Raw genomic sequence first — 13398 nt, forward strand, 5'->3', positions numbered from 1 at the left:
TTCAATCCATATGGTATATCGACTGCCAATTACAGTTGCTGGCCCGTGTTTGTTATTCCGCTCAATCTCCCTCGCGGAGTCCTAATGACGAGGAAGACCATGTTTCTGTTGCTGGCCTGGCTGCCCTTAACGGCGACGGCGCACCGGGGACGCTACGCCGAGGGTCCTCGTCACTGTCGGTGTAGGCGGCGTACGCCGGCTTACGCCGGCTTACGCCGACGGCGCAGCGAGCTCTGCCGAGGGACGTGGCCGCCACCGAGCTACGCCGAGGGCTGCTGTCGGCGTAGCCTACGCCGAGGGCCAGGCATGGCTACGCCGAGGGTGGCCGTCGGCATACGGGACGATTCCTGTAGTGAGTTTTGAACTTTTCGTTGATTCATCGGAGTATTCTTTACATATACTACCTCCGTTTTAAGGAATAAGAATAAGGTGCACACGTATTCCAAGACGAACTTTGACCATAAAAATTAAACAAAAAAATCTTGATTATATTATATGTAATTAGTATCGTTGGATTCGTATTGAAAAGCACTTTTTAATGATACTAATTTCATACAAATAATGTTTATCTATATGAAGTAATTCTTGGTCAAACAAAAAGCTCGTAAAATGAGAACACCTTATTTCTTGAATCGGAGGTAGTACTACGTATGAATTAAACATGCATTTGTTTATTATTGTCGTATCCTTGTCTTGGTGACATTTGAGTTGGCCGAAAAGTTAATGCTGTACGTGGATTTTTTTTCCTAGCAAATCGTGCAATACGCATGCATGTGCTTACCAATATGTACTGATTGTTGTCTGCTCTTGAGGATGTTGGCCACTCTCGGTGTTGATCCTCTCACCGTCTCAGGAAGGCCTAACTTGTGGAGCTCTGTGTTTTCTCTCAAACCAGAGCTCGTGGTGTTCCTGACTTTCGGCTTATAAGTAAGCATAAGGTGATGCACTAGCTGTTCAATCAGTTCGCCTTGAGTGAACCCTCTCAAAATATAAGATACTCCTTTGCACCCGGAGTACACTTAACTTTGCACGATTTCAATTTTGACCATTAATATATATTAAAGGGTAATGAAAGGTACACCTAACTTTGCACGATTTTGATTTTGACCACTAACATATATCAAAGGGTATGGATTGGAAATACTAGTCGAATGCTTCTGCGTTTCCACGATCACTTAAATTTCTTGTCCTCCAACACATGTAAATAGTATAACTAGTGACTCTCTCTCTCCCCACCTATGTGGTTCATATTATGTACCACACTCCAAAAACACCAACATCGTACTTTTCGTTTGTGTTTATATTGCATCATCGCTTGTCCCAAAGAAGAATATGTTTCGTCCTTCTATCTTCTCCCACTTTCCTGGCTCCCTCAATTGGTCTATTGGACCATTATCCGTCCTCGTTTTAAATGAGAGAAGGAGATCCCACAATTTACCATCTCCTCTAAAAACAATGGATCAATGCAGAACTCTCTTGAATCAAACAGAAGATCCCATGTTTCACCCCTTTTCTTCAAAAATAATGAATCAATGGGCGTTGAAGATTCAGTTACCAACATATCTTAATGTGCAATATACAAATAAGTATATTGATGTACAACACTTAAGCATTTGTTAATTCAAATTCCTTTGAAATGCATTTGGGCTAGGAATTATGCAAATCTTGATGCATCCACACCATCACGTCATGAATCATTCAGCATATAACAGTGCAAAGAATCGAAAGGATGACATGCATATGTCTCCTCCTTCATATATATAAAAACATATAAATCATAAGTGTGCACAAGAACCTGAGAATTGTCGTCATCGTGCTAGGAGTGCAGGATGTCATAGTTGACGAGCCTAGACGATGCCACAATCATGCCGAGAAGACGTCATTTTCAATCCTGTTGATACTTAATGGTGAGGAGACGAGGAGCAAGCAGATGAACTTAATGGCCAGCACACATAAATATGTGCTAAACATGATACACCGGAAACTTACCGAACTCCTGTTAATACTCAGGTTGGCTAGTCAGTGGCAAACTGGCAATGGGTTTTCTCATTTGGATGATGCGTTGTGTATAAATAATAGTAGTCGACACTCCTCCCTGGACTTGACAATATTCCCGTTAAATTCTATCAACATTGATGGGAAATTGTGAAGTATGATGTAATGCATATTTTCCATGAGGCCCTCGTCATTGATCCGGTGCAGGACGTTATCGATCTTTGAGCATAGATCGCAAACATCATCATGGTGGGCAGGGCAGAGATGGCCGGTCAAAACCAACTATATGTAGTAAGTAGTACCGCATTATTATGCTCAAATCAAAACAGTATGCACAAATAAAGACATGCAATTCAGAAGGAACATGACTAATTGGTGTCTGTAACAATTTTCAACCTGAAGAAGCAATCATAGAGACAATGGTTAGACCTTTTTATTATTGAAAAACTAGTTCTGATAAATATGATATTTCAATATCGTAATTATGTTTGTCCCTCAAAATAAAATATTTCAATATACATGCCTTTTGCGTCCTATCACTCCGTGTTCTGATAAATATGCAGGCTTGTCAATTTTATTTGATTGATGCACATAAAAACCCAATCAATGTGCACTAGAAGAAATATGACTTGATTGTTTTAAAAAAATTCTCAGAGATTGTCTAACTAAAATGTATAATGATTTTGAGTAGCATTTTTGAAACGTTTTCTAGATTTTCACAATCAGATGTTATTACCTTTCTTAGATTTATTATGTCACAAAAATTCCATGTGTTCGTATTCAAGTATTGTTATGCTGAGAAAAATAATCTTTTTATATCTCCAAGGGGTACAAATGTGATTGGAATACACATGAAGACAGAAATCTGGGGTCACATGAAACCAAATAAAATGGAGAAACTATGCTAAGTGCTCTTTGGCACAACAAAATGACAAATGAAACATTTAACCATGATATAGATAAAAGAGTTTTCATATTGATACGATCATATCATTAGCATGATTTCTCTTTAGACATGAAGACCAAGCACTTTCTTGTACATCTCTACAACAACGTCATGCTCCACTTTCATGAAGATCTTCTGATACACTCTTTTCTTTTAGATAGTCAATAATCTTTAGTTATTCTCTTGCTTTGAGGTCTCCTACATTCTTCACTTTGTAAATGCAATTGCCAATGCAACAAGCATCTTTGTGAGGATTATTTTCTTCCATCTACACCATTTTGATATCTCTATAACTTTCTATTTGCTCTTTCTTCACATCCTTATAAATTTCAATTTCTTCCTTTATGACAGCAATAAGATTATCGATAGCTACACCCTTGCCTTTCTTAGGCTTGTCTTCATCGCTTCCTTTTGAAATCTTAGCCTTTTTTACTGGCTGTGCTTCTGGAAGTTTGTACTTTTCATCTGATGCAAAATATCTAGCATTATTCCTCATACTTTCATAGTCAGCACCATATGATAATTAGACATCATCCCATACATACCTGTATCCCGATTATAATCTCCAACACCTAATCGTAGAGCACCTAATGTTTGACTAGGTGAATTCTGTCTAGGAGCCCTTAGAACTTGTTCTGTAAAGGTTTCCTCTGGTACAAAATGAAGCGAGTTGTACTTTTCTTCAAGCACATCAGTTATCCTTTTGCATCGCTTCCCCTGTATTGCTTTACCTGAGTACAGATAAATAGATTGTAAGAATAAGAAAACAAGATTGTAAGAATAAGCAAACAAGATCATGTGCTACATTCCTAATTTATGAAGCTAACACACCTTCATAAATTATGTTCAAATCATCATAGTACGGGAATTCTTTGAACCTCCACTTTCGTTGTTCTTGGCTCAGTTCATCCCATTTTTCGTCAATGGATTTTGGTACTTTCTTCTCAGGGTCCCAACGAAATCCGCTTCTATCTAAAATGGACTTGACAATAGCGTAATCTGTCTTTAACCTTTGCGCTCTACATTTTACTTGTTTAACTGTGAGATTGGAGCTAGTGAACTCTTTATTGACGTGTGCTGCCATGAAATTCCATCCTTCCTTCGTCCATCCATTTGGACCACGATATTGTGACACATCAGCATACTCTTTCATCATAGAAACGAGCATCTTTGTTTGATCATCAGTCCACCGTGCTCTATTTTGATTATCTACATTTGAATTTTTTTTGACATTAGTCCTCAAAATTGGATACCATTAGTTTTATCAGTTTTTCTAGAGGTATATTAAACAAATATACACCACTACACCAGGTCATCTATCCTTTATAACCAAAATAAAAAAGGATAGTCCATGAATCTAACATATTTGAAGGTCAGCATCATCTAATCCAACTTTAAAAATCATCAATACTATCTATTTATCTATTGAGTTTCGGATCTTCGTTTTCATTTCATTCATATGGTGTTTTACTTGTTGATTAGCAGTCTAACACCACAGCAGAGGAACCAAAGATAAGAAAAAATAAGGTTTAGCTATTGTGTAGGTAAGGTAACACAAATGAGAGATACACGAAATAAAAAATCAACATGAAAATATGAATAGATAAATAAATAAACTTAATGATCCTTCAGCTAAAAAATCACACAAACTGCATGAATCTTTGGAAAATCATGTAGCAAGAACAAGCTAAAATGAAAAAGCAAGTAATCAAAGCTATCATTCGATAATCCAGTTTTTATCAAAATAGAAATACAAGGAATGGGAAGAAAATCGTAAATGTATCAAGAATTGATCACATCGTACATGAAAAAAAGCAGTCGGTTTCAAATGATAGTTATTAATCAAGATTAACTAATAGATGTCAAACAGTCTTGTTCACTGTTCAAAAAATCGTCTGATTCAACGATTAATTGCTACTCGGTGGTCACCGATTAGCCGATAAACTTATTTATCAGCCGATTAATCGGCCGATTTGCCTATTAATCGCTAATCGCCAGCCAACCGAGTTGACACCGATAGGAGATTTCTCAACATTGGTCTTGTTAAGTCAACTTAAATACACATTGTCTTAGTGAACGAAGAAAATGCAGCCAAATAACAATTGTACTTTCTCACAACTATGTGAAATAAAAAAACAACTGCGCTTTATGCACTCTATGAATTTCATAGATAGGTGGAGGCTAATTCAATGAAATAAATTACATTATCACAGCACTTGATGCAATAAAAAATTGGCATCCAGGCGAACATAATAAAATGCGCAACACTCAGTTTACTGTGTATTGTACCTTGACCAGCAGGGTTGTTTTGATTTGGAATCACTTGAGCATTTCCCGGAGCCTGCTGTGTCTTCGTCTCCATGGAGAGCATTTTCAGAGAGATCTTCCGCAAATAATCAGACTGAGTAATATAAAAGAAACAATATAAAGTTCTAGACCAAATTACAATAGAGTACTAGTGGCTTGCGACCAGCAGTTCTGTTGTGATTAGGAGTTTAGCACGGCTGACAAAGTTAGAAGGTGCTTCAGCTTTTAACATTTGAATCATATTAATCATAAAAATCTTGTCACCAAAGAGGCAAAACACAAGCCTGTAATAAGCGCTATGATCAGAAAATCCAACTCATGTTATTGACACCCAGTCAGGCCATATGGCGAAGAGTGCCGAAGACTGGTCCAACACAAATGGAAAGTGGTTTGCCACACATAAGCTAGACGACTAGAAAATACAAATGAAAATAGTGAAATTGTACACCACAACCAAATAATTCCATTTGAACTTTTTTTTTACTGGAATGGAGTCCGGTTTGGAGTCCATTTCACTCGTTTTATTAGTCCATAAACCTTCTTTGACCCCCATAACTAAAATTTTGTGCTCTGGTCTGGTGAGAGGCAGGTTAAATTACCTGGTTTGTCGCTTCCTTATAGATCCTGTCTTCGAATCGTACAGCGATTTTCTGAAGTTCGATCAACCCCTCTGGCACTGATACTGGCAGATGCTTCTTCAGAGTTACCATTCTACATGTATAACACAGAATGTGATGCATTGCTTTGAACGGTCGTGTGTGCAGTAAAAATATATATGTGGCATTTGGGATGTAGGCAGAGCAGGCAATTGAGGTAGGCCTCCAAATCTGAATTGCTGCCTCCATTCCAATAACTATAAGCAAGGCAACTGAGGTAGACCAAGTAGGTGCTGCACGGGTTGATTTAGTCATGACTTGTGCAAGCTGAGAATTCGCTCAGCGTTGCTCGGAAGAAGAAGAAAGAAGAAAGTGAAACAACTGAGTCCTACTGACTGTCTAACTGAAACTTTTTTTTTTTGAACAAGTCTAACTGAAACTTTGACGTAACTTAAGAAATGAACTAGTTGAATGTACAGTTTTTTTTTTCGCGGGAAGGGTTTATAAAATCCTAACAATATCATGTGAGAATATCACTTGGGGAAGTAAATCCGAACAGCATTTCATTGCCGCACAGTACCAGAAGCGGTGTGACATCTGCATTATAGTACCGAATAGGCAATTTGCGTTAAATTATTCAGATATAACTAGGCTGGATATAAATCAGGTGCGATACAATTTGATGAAACAATCCCTGCAGGAAATTAAGTTTGGCCTATGGCTGGATCAGAGCTGTATCAAAATTGGCTCGAAAACAACGCAAAGCAAAGCAAATACAGTATGAGTTAAGAGTCCCTACATCTTATTGACGATCCTGCCGCGCGCCGCGGGCTGGAGCTGGGCGCGCCAGTCGCCTTCGGCAGGGGCGTTCGGGTCAACGCCAACGTCGCCGGCAGAGGCCGGGCCGGACGACCTTGACGAGTTGGCGTCCATGCCTATCGGCGATGCAGGTGGAGTACTATCTGCAAGGTAGACGACCTTGTCGTGGAGGAGAGAACAGAGAAGAGCTAGCTCTGTGGCGTGCCCGATTGGTTTAGTTAGCTTGACCGAGCGCTATCCCGCGTCCCGCCCGCGTCGGTGTTTATGTATTTTGACACACACGTTGACATTGAGTTATTTCTCTCCATTCTGAGATGCCAGCGAGTAATATGAGTCTAATATTTCATACATGCTACTACCTCCGATTCAAGGAATAAGGCGCCCTCGTTTTACGTGCTTTTTGTTTGACGGCACGTTCAGGGGCACCACAAGAGAGTTGTGCCTTGCATAGTGAGCAAAGCGCTCCTCCTGGATTACCATCGCGTTCTGCTCACACAGATGTGCGAGCGATGCCTGCAGAGCACGAGCGAGTCCATCCACCCAGGTGTTCTCCCTGAAGGAGAACTGGATCCTCTCAGCGGAGTTCTTAGCCTTCCCGGGGAGATCAGCCATGATGATCCATTGCAGTTGTCCTCCAGGCTGGTCATTGACCTGACCCTCGAAGAACACGGGAGGTGGGCGTCTCAGAAACTGGGTCAGGGCGAAGAGATCCCTTTCAAAGATCATATCGCCACCGTTCCTGAGCTGGTAGGCCTCAGTCTGGGTAAATTGCTCCATCTGTAGAGGATTCAGATGAGTATGTTAGAGAAGTGCAAGTGTTCAAAATTTTAGTTAACTCAATAAAGAAGATCATGTATTTAAGGTTTTTGGAAAGATCTCAAAGGTAATAATGTGAATATGTTTTCGTAACTATTCACTTATTTGTATTGAAACTAAGTTTTTCGAACGTCCATTCTAACTAGGGTCTCCTAAGGTCAAACAATGGCTCTGATACCAACTTGTCAACACCCGGATTTTTAAGTCCAGATGCTTATTATATCATACATCGCAATCCCAGGAAGATTGTTTTTGCGAGACATAATAGTAAATAGCATAGAGTCATCATTTATTACAACACATATTTGTCTTACAACCATAGATCACATGATCCAATATTACATAAATAGATTGTTAAACAACACAAATAGTAGCGGAAGCGAAGTAGTAGTGGACTATCTATTCCACAGGCAACGCTTGACGTTAGAAGACGATCCTAGTTATCGTAGACGTCCTGTTGTCCGTCATCCTGATACTGTGGCTCCTCTTCATATTCTGATATTTGAATAGCCAGGGACACAGCCGTAAGTACTTTAAAGTACTCGCAAACTAATACTACATTAACTACTTAACCATTGTAATAAGGGGGTGCTAAGCTCCAGGTTTATTTGCAGAAAGCCAAGTTTAGTTCATAACATTTCGTAAAGACTCCTCATTATTTCTAACTACTCAAGTGGGAACATTCGTGTCATTCCCACCATTCAAATAAGATTCAAACTCACATCACCTTTCAAATCAACCTTTCTTTTCGAGACTAAAACTCTGATAACGGAACAGTATTGCCTTTCCAATTGTCCGTAACCATGGACACGGCTATTCGAATAGGTTTAACACTCGGCAGAGGTTGTACTCATGTGCCACAACTTTTGATTACATCCGTCGAGGATAACCCCGAATCATCGTAACTCAGTACGCGGATCATCAACCTTAACCTTTCACTTATACACCCTAGTATAGGCACCTCTCCCCATGAGCTTGGCCTCCCGGTGAAAACCAACTGTCAACCCGGGAACTGCACAGGGCTTGGATCGTACATTCACCTCATATTCACATCATTTTACTTTCAACGGAGGCAGCCTCGGCATAACCTCTATGATGCTTGTTTAGAGGGAACCCATACTAAGACACACAAATTGCTAGTTAAGCCCTACCCATAATCAGGTATTGTGGGGCTACTTGTATACTTGGAAAGGTATCGCATTCAAACCCAATCATAATTTTTTCATTTAAATTCACCAAGTCAACCATGTCACCTTCACCTTCACAACTTTCAAAGTCATTTCACTTGTTCTCATCTAGAGTAGTCAAATTTTATTGATTTAGCACTAGCCACTAATCATGAGGGGTGCTATCTAGCTTTGATTCCTCTAAGCTAAGTGTGATACTCCTCTCTACTTTAGCCCAAGTGAATCATAAATCAAAAAGTAAACTTTGAAAAGTAATAAGCAAAAGTAAAGGTAAAGTAAAACATGGGATAGGTTAACTTGACATAAAATAAAGAGTGGTGGTGCCTTGCTCTTGTAGAGCCTTGCACTTAAAACTTGGCAAGAGTGTTAGCTTGCCTTGAGCAGGGTAGTTGTCAAAGTTTTCCTCCTCCTCTTGAGAGTAGGCTCCCTCCTCTTGATATTCCTCGTTACTAGCGTCTATATACGAATACGAAGTATATAAACACCAAACCAATCTTACATGCTTGACTAAAACACACCAAAGTGGTTCACACACATTATTCTAGCAACACACAAACATGGCATGGTGAATTACTTGGTTAGTTCTTATTTAAGAGAAAAATAATTTCCTCTCATTATACTTATTCATTTGGTTTGCTTAATTAAATCTTTAGAGAGACTACTTTACTCTCATTCACCCTATCAAGATTTAATCTCCTTCAATAATCATCAGGTATGCAATATAGGTTGACCAAGGTCAACATTTCATATCTATTATAGGGGAGTATAATTTAAATGAGGGTTGCACCTCATACAATTTAAGAATAACTTGTAAATGATTTAAAATCACTAAGTAATGGCATAAGAGGTTCATTAGCCCAAGGTCATTACCTCTCATGAAATTACTTAGGATCAAGATTTAAATGAGAGAGTAGCTCTCATACTATTTATAGAATTTAAATTTCAAGATTTAAATGCACTAGAAATGGCTCCATAGCCACTATTTTGATCTAGTCCATGATCATTCAAACAACTTCGCTATCTTTTTACATAATCAATTAGGGGACATCAATTGTGATTTATGAGAGTTGGAATCAACTAAAAATCAATTTTGGTTGGATTTTAAATAAAGTTTGAATTTGTAAAAGTCCCCGTCTTGTTATTTTTAGCATTTTTAATTCTACTACGAATTTGGAGGTGGGACCAGTGGCATTAGTTAGATAAATTAATGGGCTTTCCAGAACTATAAAGTTTACAGAATTTGGTTTAGCCAATTTGAAATTATTCAAAAATTACAAAAGCATATGCAAGCATTTGAACTAAATCGAAATAAACAGAATTTTGAATTGTTGGGCCACGCGGGAAAAGCCTACAGGCCCAAACGATTCAAACAGCGCAGCACGGCCCAACAACACAGCCAGTGTGAGTGGACCGCCTGACGAGGTGGGGGCCACCCGTCATCGACGTTTAAACGCCGAAACGGTACAGACTAACGAGGGTCGTAGGATTAGATGAGAGATCGACGGCTCACAGCCGTCGTCTTCTCCGGCGAGAGGGCGAGGTTCTGGCGGCGGGCATAGGGGGTCGGCGAGCGTAACAGACCTCCGGCGATCGACGGCGGGGTGCGCGGCGATGTTGTCGAAGGTGAGGAAGCTCCTGGTGCTGTCGGCGAGGCGTGGGGAGGCTTGGATCAACGGCGTCGATGTATTGGCTCCGGCGGCGGTGATCTTGCAATTGGGGCGCCTCCGGCAGTAATTGGACGAGCTACGGTGGTGAGGAGGATCAGTGAAGAGAGGGGAGTCGAATGGTGTGAAGGGAGCGTGCTGGGAGTGGCTCTATTTATAGTGTCGAGGGAGTGCCGTGGGGTGTTGTGAAGAGGCAAGCATGGCGTGGCGTCTCCGGCGAGCGAAAGGGCAAGTGAAGGACGGCGATCGAGTGGCGACGGCATGGCGATGCTTGGCGTGCTGCTGGCGCTGCGAAAGGACGAGGGAATCGCTCAGAAGTGTGTATCGAGTGCGGCAGTACCCGCGGCAACTTTCCGACAAGGACGACGGCGACAAGGCGGCCGCAGGCGCTCGAGCATGTCTACACGGTAGAGGAGAGGGTGGCGGTTCTCGTCGCAGTCGTAGGGATGCAGGGGGAGGACGAGGGTGACTGGGTGCATGATGCTCTGGCACGTCCAGAGCGCGATCACCGCGTGCCTGGCACGATCTGGCATGGTGCTGGGCGCGCGTCGCCTGGCCAATGCCGTGCCTGCCCGAGCTAGGGCCGTGCACCGTGATGATCCTTATGCTCTGGGGCACGTACTGGACAAGGCTGGCGAGAGAGGGGAGGGTCAGAGAGAGGGTGGACAAAGGTGGCCGACATTGCAAACTTTGGCATAGTTTAGGGTTTCTCCAAGCTTTAAACGATCCAAAAAGGACGAGGCTCGATGCAGGGGTTGCAGGGGAAGCTAATCATCACGAGATAAAGAGGGTTTAGGCAAGAAACCAGAGGGTAATTGGGTGCAACTCGTTTCTGGAAAACTGCCTGCCAACTGCTCGACAAAATGGCCGCATGAGAAATTTATTTGAATTTCGAAATTCTTTTTGGTGGAACTCAAACATATAATGAATGTGCTAGAATGGTGGTGGTGGTATTCATTTTGGAGAAGATTTGCAAAGTTTCAAAAATGTGGTCATCTTCACTTTACTCTCACATGGCATTTTGTCCTAATTACCATGGTCAACCTAGTCAACTTTAGCACTGGTGGTCAACAGAGAAGTTTTTCATCTTCACATGGTCTTGGATGAGGTGGCAAGAGTTGACCAAGTTTGGTTTAGAAAAGAAAAGATACAGGGGTGCAAAGTGGTGAAGAAAATATAAATGGGCCATATGACCATTATCATATGCAATTGGTTTTTGCATTTTTATTTGATTTGAATTGGGTTTCTTTGATGCATTTGAGTTTGTATTTGATATAGAAGTGTTTTACAAACAATAGATCAAGCAATGGTGGCCTTTGGTGATGATTTGCAAAATTGATCTTAAGTGTATGAGAGGGAAATTTGAATTCTTCTCATAATCTTTTATTTTCCTCCACTTAGGGTTTTGTGATCTTGGTTTAGGGTTTAAATAGCAAGTGATCACACTAAGACAACAAGTAAGCACTCATTATGACAAATGCACAATAGAAAGGCACACTATGCATAAAACTATATGTAATACTATATGCACATAAAAAGTTTTTGTTTGTTGTGAAATTTGGGTAATTGACTTCCCTCTCTTTATTTATTTTGTTGAAACTTGGGATGTTACAAACCCTTCTCCCTTACAAAAGATCTCGTCCCGAGATCTTAAAAAAAATTAGGTACTAAAGAGATCTGGGTATTCAGTCTTCATGAAGTCTTCTCTCTCCCAAGTGGCTTCTTCTTCGGTGTGGTTACTCCATTGGATCTTCAGGAACTTGATACTCCTGGTGCGGGTGGTTCGGAAAGCTTCTTCCAAGATGCGAATAGGTACTTCGCGGTATGTCAAGTCTGAATTGATATCCACAGCTCGATGATCGATGTTCTTGAAGACCTCGGTTGATTCCGGTACTTCCAAGCATTTCCGGAGTAACGAGATGTGAAACACGTTGTGTACCGCTGCCATTTCTTCCGGTAACTCCAGTTAATAAGACACTTCTCCTCGGCGACTAAGGACTTTGAAGGGTCCGACATATCGGGGTGCAAGCTTTCCTCTAAGCTGGAACCTCTGCATTCCTTTAAGGGGGGACACTTTGAGATAGACGAAATCTCCGATCTCGAAGGTCATCTCTCGGCGTCTCTTGTCGGCGTAGCTCTTCTGTCTTGATTGGGCGGTCTTGAGGTACTCGCGGATCTTGTGAACCTTCTCTTCAGCTTTGCGGAGAACATCTGGTCCAAAGACTTGACTTTCTCTAACTTCCGACCAATTTAGAGGGGTACGACACTTCCTTCCGTACAATGCTTCGAAGGGGGCCATTTGCAAACTGACTTGATAGCTGTTGTTGTACGAGAATTCTGCGTATGGCAAGCGGTCTTCCCACTTAGATCCATATTTTAGCACACAGGCCCTCAACATATCTTCTAGTATCTGGTTGACTCGTTCCGTCTGTCCATCCGTATGCGGGTGATAGGCGGTGCTGAAATTCAGCCGAGTTCCGAGTCCTTCATGTACCTTCTGCCAGAATCTGGAGGTGAATTGGGATCCTCTGTCGGATACTATCGACTTCGGGGTTCCGTGCAAGCTGACTATCCTTGAAATATATAAATCAGCGAGTCTTGGTCCTTGATAGGTGGTCTTGACGGGGATGAAGTGGGCTACCTTGGTCAATCTGTCGACCACTACCCAGATAGAGTCATTTCCTTTACTAGATTTGGGCAGTCCGGTGATGAAGTCCATTCCTACGGAATCCCACTTCCATTCGGGAATCTGTAGAGGTTGCAACAATCCAGCGGGTCGTTGATGTTCTGCCTTGACTCGTTGACATATATCACATTTGGCGATGTAGCTTCCAATTTCTCTCTTCATTCCATGCCACCAAAATTGTTCCTTCAAATCTTGGTACATTTTGGTTCCTCCGGGATGAATGGAGTAAAGGGTGTCATGGGCCTCTTTCAGAATAAATTGCTTCAACTCTGAATCTGACGGCACACAAAGGCGTCCGTTGTACCATAGCACTCCTTCTTCATATTCCGTGAATCCCGGTGCCTTGCCTGCAGCTATTTGGCTCTTGATCCCATCAATGCTA

At 41.4% G+C, this 13398-nt stretch overlaps 1 protein-coding gene across 1 annotated transcript; it reads right to left on the reverse strand.

Annotated features, from left to right (window-relative positions):
* Positions 1–2951: 2951 nt before the first annotated feature.
* LOC127308754 (uncharacterized) lies at positions 2952–6858 on the reverse strand. The gene is made up of 6 exons (XM_051339659.2): positions 6644–6858; positions 5848–5959; positions 5231–5342; positions 3773–4150; positions 3487–3672; positions 2952–3406 (listed from the first exon to the last, which is right to left on the reverse strand). Exons 1-6 carry the CDS (start codon positions 6775–6777, stop codon positions 3210–3212), a joined length of 1119 nt encoding a protein of 372 aa, XP_051195619.1. The 5' UTR covers positions 6778–6858; the 3' UTR covers positions 2952–3209.
* Positions 6859–13398: the final 6540 nt, after the last annotated feature.

Source organism: Lolium perenne, chromosome 6, assembly GCF_019359855.2.
Source record: "Lolium perenne isolate Kyuss_39 chromosome 6, Kyuss_2.0, whole genome shotgun sequence".
Lineage (NCBI taxonomy): Eukaryota > Viridiplantae > Streptophyta > Magnoliopsida > Poales > Poaceae > Lolium > Lolium perenne.

What these genes read in the sequence shown, in the direction of transcription:
- LOC127308754 (XM_051339659.2), bottom strand. Translation starts at nt 6,777, where the DNA reads ATGGACGCCAACTCGTCAAGGTCGTCCGGCCCGGCCTCTGCCGGCGAC. An exon ending in GGCAGGATCGTCAATAAGAT is followed by an intron (nt 5,960 to 6,643) that starts GTAGGGACTCTT and finishes TTATACATGTAG; the next exon opens with AATGGTAACTCTGAAGAAGC. An exon ending in AAACAACCCTGCTGGTCAAG is followed by an intron (nt 4,151 to 5,230) that starts GTACAATACACA and finishes ATTCAAATGTAG; the next exon opens with ATAATCAAAATAGAGCACGG.